Source organism: Lipotes vexillifer, unplaced genomic scaffold, assembly GCF_000442215.2.
Source record: "Lipotes vexillifer unplaced genomic scaffold, Lipotes_vexillifer_v1.1 scaffold1653, whole genome shotgun sequence".
NCBI classification, from domain to species: Eukaryota; Metazoa; Chordata; class Mammalia; order Artiodactyla; family Lipotidae; genus Lipotes; species Lipotes vexillifer.
In genome coordinates this window covers 639,061-647,826 of record NW_006790988.1, presented here as the reverse complement: position 1 = coordinate 647,826, position 8,766 = coordinate 639,061, and the positions used below count along the sequence as shown (strand labels likewise).

Below are 8,766 nucleotides of genomic sequence, written 5' to 3'. Positions count from 1 at the left end.
GCGGGCCTCTCACTGTTGTGGCCTCTCCCGTTGCGGAGCACAGGCTCCGGACGCGCAGGCTCAGCGGCCATGGCTCACGGGCCCAGCCGCTCTGTGGCATGTGGGACCTTCCCAGACCGGGGCACGAACCCGTGTCCCCTGCATCAGCAGGCGGACTCTCAACCACTGCGCCACCAGGGTAAGCCCAGCTTAGTAGTTTCTTAAATAGCTAAACTACATGGTTCAGCTATTTCATTTTTGGACATTTACCCAGGAAAAATGAAACCACATGTCCACACAGTAGCTTGTATACTAATATTCATAGAAGCTTTATTCATAATACTGTATCCAAAAAGTGAATACAAGCCAAATGCCCATCAACAGATGAACGGATAAACAACTTGTGATATATACACACAATGGACTACTATTCAGCAATAAAAGGGAAGGAACTATTAATACATACAACAACATGGGTGAATTCAAAAATATTATGCCAAAACCATGAAAGAAGCCAGAGACAAAAGAGTATGTAGTACGTGATTCTGTTTATATAAACTTCCAAAAAAATGTAAACTAATGTCTACTAACAGAAGGTAGAGGTACCCTACTCAGTGTCAAGACATTAGTAATTTAAACAATGTGGGGTGGTATACAGAAAAATAGATCATAAAACAGACTAGACCCCAGAAGTGAACTGATGAACCTGATATGCAACAGAAATGGCATTATAAAGCCCTTGATAAAGAATGGATTATTTGATAATTAGTACTTGCACAACTGACTATCCATCTGTAGGGGAAAAAATGAAATTAGGTTCCTACTTTATACCACACACAAAAATATATTCCATATGGATAAAATGCTTAATGAAAATCAAACATTTAAAATTTTTAGATTATATGTGACACTTTTGTTACCTCTGGTAGAAAATAAGTTCTTAAATAACACACAAAAGGCACAACTATAAAAGATAAATATGGGGCTTCCCTGGTGGCGCAGTGGTTGAGAGTCCGCCTGCCGATGCAGGAGACACGGGTTGGTGCCCCGGTCCGGGAAGATCCCACATGCCGCGGAGCGGCTGGGCCCGTGAGCCATGGCCACTGAGCCTGCGCATCCGGAGCATGTGCTCCACTGCAGGAGGGGCCACAACACTGAGAGGCCCGCGTACCACAAAAAAAAAAAGATAAATATGATTACATTAAAATCTTTAGTAAGACAAAAGAGCCAGTAAATAAAGTCAAGAGTCAAACCACAGATTGGGAGAACATATTTGCAATCCATATAACTGACAAAAAATTAGAATCCTGAACGTATAAAGAAGAAAAACAATTCAATACAAAAACAGGCAAAAGACAAAAATAGGCATTTCACAGAAGAAACCAGAATACCAATAAACGCATTGAAAAATGATCAATTATGTTAGTAATCAGGGAACCAAAAATTAGAGCCACAAAGAGATGAGCAAAATTGTTTGACAATTCCAAGTGCCAGTGAGGATGTACAGTAACAAGTAAATTCACACTGCTTTTGTGAAAGGACGTTGATACCACAAAGTTGGAGACCTGTCTGGCCATATGTAATGCGGCAGACACTGTTGCTTCCCAACCCAAATAGATATTCCTCACCCCTCTTCCCTACTGGCAAAGCATGTCTCCTATCATAGTGATTCCAAATATCAAATACTCACTTCGCAAGCCTCCTCTACAGTTTGGGCAGCCATGTGAGCCAATTCTGGCCAACGAGATTCAAGGGGAAGCGCAGAGGCAGTTGAGGAAGGGCTTCTGGGAAAGATGCTATTCCCTGATAAAGAGACTTGCAAGGAGGGCACTCTTGCCCATCTTCCTACTCTATGTTCCTGGGTATCACTCTCTAAGGACATAATGCCTGGAACTGCAGATGCCATCTTGTGACAAGAAGCTCAAGGATGAAAGCCACCCTAGGGAGATGGAGGAGTGAAAGGTCCTGGGCCATCAGTGAGCTGCTGAATCTACCAAGGACCACCCCACTTCTGATACCTTGTCATGTGTATATATAAAAAATCTCTTGCTTTCAACCTCTTATAGTTGAGTATTCTTTTACTTGCAGCCAAAAGCATCTTAATTGGTACACCCATTGTTATGGGCTAAATTGTGTCCCCTAGAAGATGGTGGTCTTAACTCCCAGTCCCTCAGAATGTGACCTTATTTGGAAATAAGATCTTTGCAGAAGATCAAGTTAAGATGAGAGTAAGGGTGACCTTTAATCCAATATGACCAGTGTCCTTGGAAAGGGAGGAGTCTTGGACCCAGAGACAGACACACACAGAAGGAAGAACACGTGAAGACACAGAGAGAACATCATCTGCTAGGCAAGGAATGACCGAGGCTTCTAGAAATGAGAGGGTCAGGTAGCAGAGTCTTCTTCACAGCCCTCAGAAGGAGCCAACACTTCTGACACCTTGATTTCAGACTTCTGGCCTCCAGAACTGTGAGACGATAAGTTCCCACTGTTTAAGCCACCCAGTTTGTGGTACTTGGTTATGGCAGCTCTAGCAAATTAATACACCCAGTAAAGGTGAAAATGACATACTCTATGAATTTGGAATTCTGCCTCTAGGTAAACATCTTAGAAAAAAATCATAAGCGCAAGTAGACATGTATGCTTTAGCATTGTTTATGTCAGCAAAAACTGAGAATAAGGGAATCTGTTAATAAGTGTAGGTTACAGTCATTCAGCAGGGTACTATACAGCAGTTAAAATTAATGAACGAGTGCTCATATAGCAACATGAATAAATCTCTAAAATAATGTAATCAAAATCACCAAAACATATTGGTAAGTGGAAAAAGCAAAGGTTATTCTACAGGGCAAAAACACAAAATAAATACAAATTAAAATTAAAATTCAGTAACATCTTCCCTTATTAGATTGGCAAAAATCAGAAAGTTTGAAAACATCCTGTGTAGTGAACGTATGAGGAAATAAACTCTCATTGCCTCATGAAGAGAATTGCCTTATAAAGAGAAATCTGGCTATGTTTTCAAAATGTAAAATGGTATATTTTTTGACTTAGTGATTCTGCTTCTAGGATTCTATCTTACATCTCCAAGTATTTTATTGCAGCATGGTTTGCAATATATTGCAAAAGTTTTAAAACAACCTAAATGTCCATGAGTACAAGTCTAGAATATGGTAAATCTATACAGAGGAATATTATTAGAATGAGACAGAACTACACTGATAATCAAGATAAACTGTTAAGTGAAAAAAAGTGAGACAGAAGAGAGGATGTGTATAGAAAAAAAAGAATATATGAATATACACTTATATAGTCAGAGAACATTTCTAGAAAGATACAAGTGAAACAAGTAGTATTTGCCTCTGAGAAAGAAGAAAAGAAAATTGAGGGGGGAGGTATTTTGATTTTTATCTATAGCATGTTATTTCTTTAAAAACTAGGGAATAAAAGATCTGACAGAAATATGACAAAAGTTTTATTGTCTGTTAATTCTGCACGATGTGTAAATGGCTAGCTGTAACATTGTTCTATGAATATTTCAGTGCATTTAACATTTTCATAACTTAACATGTTTAATTTTTTAAGAAAAGAATGGAGAGGAGATATGACCTGGGGAATAAGGAATATTGAAGGAGAAAGTAGTCCCTTGAATGGGAAGAATGAAGAAAACTAGACCCGTCAAATACAAAAAGTACAATTTTTAGCTGTAAAGGGATATGTTCGGGCTTCCCTGGTGGCACTGTGGTTGGGAGTCTGCCTGCCGATGCAGAGGACACGGGTTCGTGCCCCGGTCCAGGAAGATCCCACATCCCGCAGAGCGGCTGGGCCCGTGAGCCATGGCCGCTGAGCCTGCGCGTCTGGAGCCAGCCTGTTGCTCCGCAGTGGGAGAGGCCACAACAGTGAGAGGCTCGCATACCGCCAAAAAAAAAAAAAAAAAAAAAAAAAAAAAAAAAAGAGGGGGGGGGGGATATGTTCATAACCTTGGTTTCCAAAGCATCTTTTAAAATTTTTACCAAGAAGTATTAAAACATGAAAGCAGATCCCCAAAATGCAATTACTTGTCTTTCATCTAAGCCTCACATAGTCCGTTGTAGTTTTAAATCTCTCCCAGTTTCAACTGTATGTCTTCCGTCCTTCTTTACTCTTAAAGAATCCCCAAGGAGATTTCATTACTGCTCTAGACAACTTAATTCATAAACAGATGTTTACTCCTAGAAACCAAGATAATGCAGGAAGCAATTTTATTATGAATTTCACAATATTTACACCATGAGGTACCAAAACCAGAAATGACTTTATAACATTTGCTTGCTAGTCATAATAAGAGAAAACAAACCTTTGAACTATATCAAGACAAATATGGACCATGGCCAAGTAACTGCATTGGGGGAATTGTTAATATCTCTTCAAATCAAGCTTTACTAATTGCTTCAAAACATCCAAAGACTAAAGATGTAGGCAGCTTTCTGCTATGTGGATATGTCATGTTTGACACAGCAGGTAAGAAGTGGAGAACTAGAATTAGCAATTCTTGAAATGACTCATTATGGAAGAAATTTGAATTATGTCTATAAAGCTACTAAGCTGAAGCCATTCATTTAAGCAGGTATATAGCTTCCTTTTGTGAAGCTCCTTACTTTTTTTTTTTTAATAATTGTGGTATACCCCACTATTTAGAATTCCACTTGGGGGGTTAAGTGATTTTGTATTCTTCACTATATTTTAAAAATATTTTTCCAAGTATTCTAAAATGGGCATGTTTTACTTTTATAATTAGAAAAAAATGTCATTGGAAGAAAAAAGAATGTCATTCTCATGCTCTATTTATTCTTCAAGCTTCTGACCTCAGTTTTCACTTTATTTTTTGTCTTTAATAACAAGATTCTCATCATCCCCCTGCTTCCAGAGCAGGTATTTACTGGTGATATTTTTTTGAAAAAGATGAGCCCCCGTTCCCGACTCATATCAACTATGAAAACTCGTGGATATAATCAATCCTTCCCTTCCAAGCCCTTAGTCTTTGAAACACACACACACAAACACACACACACACACACACACACACACACACAGGGAAACAATTCTTGATTCATCTCTCATTCAGTTTCCTGTTTTCTTCTCACCATCTTGCATCTGTTCTTTCCACCACAGCTCATTTAAAGAAAATTTTGTCCTGGTTGTTTTCTAACCTTGTCTAGGTCTAAGACAAGAAATAGATCTTTAATGGCAAAAAAAAAAATGCATGACCACTTCTAAATTCATTTATTGCAAAAAATCTCTTAACTGACCAGTATTTAACTGAACCACTTTCTGTTCTCTCTGTACAAGTTGCCTATCTTCTACACAATTAATAGGCTACTCTCTAGTATCCCCAAGGACTTTCATTTTCACTCACTTGGTTGTTTATTTACCTATTCTTGGATATGTTTATGCTTGTTGTTTTTGCTTTAATTATATGCTTTCATTAAATTGTTCATAAATAAATTGGATATGCGGAAAAAGAAAAAAACATGTTTTCTATGAAAACCAAGTTGAATTTTTTGGTAAAAATTACCCAGGTGAGTCACTTTAAAAATGTTGCTGAATTTTACATTGGTAGGACAATTGTCAAAGATCTGAGGAAACTGTAGAAATCTAGAAGCATTCTTTATATATATATATATAAACTTACTTATTTTATTTTTGGCTGCAGTGGGTCTTCATTGTCACATGCAGGCTTTCTCTAGTTAGGCTTTCTCTAGTTGCTGCAAGCAGGAACTACTCTTCCTTGCGGTGCACGAGCTTCTCACTGCGGTGGCTTCTCTTGCTGAGGAGCAAGGGCTCTAGGCACGCGGGCTTCAGTAGCTGTGGCACGCAGGCTCAGTAGTTGTGGCACACAGGCTTAGTTGCTCCGCAACATGTGGGATCTGCCAGGACCAGGGATCGAACCCATGTCCGCTGCCCTGGCAGGCAGATTCCTAACCACTGCACCACCAGGGAAGCCCAGGAAACATTCTTTACTTACATAACTTCTCAGTCGACTTTAAAGAAGCTGGCTCTCAAAGCCCAATTTCTTCCATCTTGAATCCCTCTTTATCCATCCAACCAGCACACTATTTCTGCTCTCCTTTCCAGTAAGACCCCTGGCGAGAGCGGTCTATGTACAGTCTCCAATTTCTCTCTTCCCATCTTTTTCTTGAATCTATTCCAGACAGGCTTTCACCACGACCACTCTTCTAAAACTGATCTTGTCAAAGTCATCAATCCATTGGTCAATTTTCACTTTTCATCTTACTTAACCAGTCGGAATCACTTGAATAAGACAATTAACACTTCCTCCTTATAAAACATCTGCTTGAATTTCTATGCACAGCTGACTTCCACATTTATATCTCCAGCCCAGACCTCTCCCTAGTACCCTAGACTCATAGAAACCAGCTTCCTATTCAATATCTGCTCTTGAATGACAATGGACATTGCAAAACTAATATGTACAAAGCCAGACCAGTGGTTCCTTTCCCAACTTGCTTCATCCCAGTCGTTCCCTTTTTGATAAATGGAAATTCATTTTTCTGGTAACTCAGCCCACAAATCTTGTTTCTTCTTTTTCTCTAACATCCCATACAGAAGTCCATAGCAAATCACATGGAATCTACTTTCAAAATGTATCCAAAATATTTCCCCTTCTCATCACCATCCATCACTAACAAAGTCGCAATCACCTCTCACCTGAACTGCTACAAGAACTCCATGGCCTCCATGCTCCTGTCCTTGCCCCACTACCATCTATTTTCAACCCAGCAGCCAGAAGGATCCTTTTAATAAGGGGTCAGACAGTGGTACATGCTCTATACATCACTATTCATCACTAGTGGATGTATCCTATATCCTAAGGACAAAAAGAACCATAAAGACATTTAGATATTTTGTTAGTAATAATAATATTAATAAAAACACATACATATAATTATTTGTATATATGAAAGCGAATACATAATTATATTAATGTTATTAGGAACCAAGATTTTTAGGGTCAGAGAAAAGAGATACAAACATAAAATTTAGGAATTCCTTGGTGCGTCTCAGGGCTCATCCCCTGGGATCGCGGGTGTTTGGAGGCGGAACTGATCTCAGGCACACAGATGAAAATCGCGGCTCCCCTGCCCGCCTTTGGCAGCCTGAGAAGCAACTTTTTACTTCTCAGCTTATTCTGCTTTATGTACAATTTCGGAAAATGAGTTTTCCGGGTGAAACCAAGCCCTGAGAATGGAAGTCAAGAAAGCGTTTCACTATGGGGAGAGATTAGAAGCTAGCTGGGAGAGGGCCCGAGGAACCTTCCGGAAAGGTCCGTAGACTGATGTGGGTGGTGCTTCTAGGGTCTGAACGGAATCATTAAGCAGATGCGCTTTACCGTGTGTTTTATCTTTAAAATCTTTTTAAGTTTTTACCGCTTTGTTTTGCTTTGTTATTGGATGCTGTGGTCACATTCATTTCAGGGCGCACAAAAAGAATCGGGATGCTGTTTTACAGTAATGAATGAAACTAACTTCAGTGATCGGGCCCTTCAGACACCGTCCTCCCACCTCAGGCTCCGCAAGCCACTTCACCAGGTGTCTGTAACTGTCCGGGGCACTTTTGGGTCAGAGATGGCGAACGCAAACCCCATGAAATGTAGGAAACGCCAGCAACTCCCTGACTACTTGGCCGAGTGGGACTGCGGTCCCAAATTGGGCCGGGCTCCGGGAGTCTCTGACAAGTGTCCACCAGTTGAGCGCAAGGGCCAAGGAGCAGCGCGCTCGCCACCGCCCGCCTGCACCTCTGGGGACTGGCGCTCGGACTCGCGAGCCCGGACTCCCTACTCCCCGCGGAGTCAGCACTGCCCCGCGGGCTCTCAGCTGACTCGGAACAGTCGATGCTTTGTTTCAGGCAATCCAGACAGCTACTCTGAGCGCACTGTGCGGCTGTGCCCGGCTGTGCCCAGCTGTGCCCAGCCACCACCGCGCGCGATGCCCCTCCATGCGCCAAAGACGCCGACTCACCTGAGCTCCGGCTGCACCAACTGCGTGTAGTTGTAGCATCGCTCCAGGGCGATTTCTTGAAAATGGGCAGTGCTGCCCGTCCCGTTCCACTTCTTGTGCTCGGACGAGTGGCGCCACATCCGGACTCCGACCACCACCGCGATGACCCCCGCCACCAGAAGACACAGAAATATGCAGAGACAGATCTTGGCTTTCTTGGGTCTGGAGTCGGCCATGGGGTCCAACGCGGGTCGCCCGGGAGAAGTTGGAAAAGAGGCTGCTGGAGGCTGCGCAGGCAGGGAGGAGAGAGCTAGCTCGGTTCTGCAACTGCACTTCCCCTTTATCTCTCACTTGCCTTTTCTCCGCTTCCTTTCCCACCCCCATCCCCTCCTTCAAAGTTCTTCGATCGCGGTCGCTCGACCAACAAGGATTTCAAGGTCTTAAAAAGCCTTCGTGACCACCTAGAGGGGTGGGATAGGGAGGGTGGGAGGGAGGGAGACGCAAGAGGGAAAAGGTATTGGATAATATGTATATGTATAACTGATTCACTTTGTTATAAAGCAGAAACTAACACACCATTGTAAGGCAATTATACTCCAATGAAGATGTTAAAAAAAAAAAAAAAAGCCTTCAGCACCTACTACAGCCGTTCACTTCCCGACTCCTGAGCAGAGAGCCACCTCTTTGACCTTACTTGACAGGCACTCAAAGAACAGACAGAGGGCTTCCCCAGTGCTTGAGTGCTTGAGAGTCCGCCTGCCGATGCAGGAGACGCGGGTTCGGGCCCCGG

General features: G+C 42.0%; 1 protein-coding gene across 1 annotated transcript in view; it reads right to left on the bottom strand.

The window, feature by feature from the left end:
* CD38 (CD38 molecule) overlaps positions 1–8,212 on the bottom strand; it is a 36,668-nt gene extending 28,456 nt beyond the window's left edge. Inside the window, exon 1 of the mRNA XM_007464075.1 lies at positions 7,998–8,212. Within this exon, the coding sequence (XP_007464137.1) occupies positions 7,998–8,212 (215 nt within the window). The remainder of the gene's footprint in view (positions 1–7,997) is intronic.
* Between the last annotated feature and the right edge of the window lie 554 nt (positions 8,213–8,766).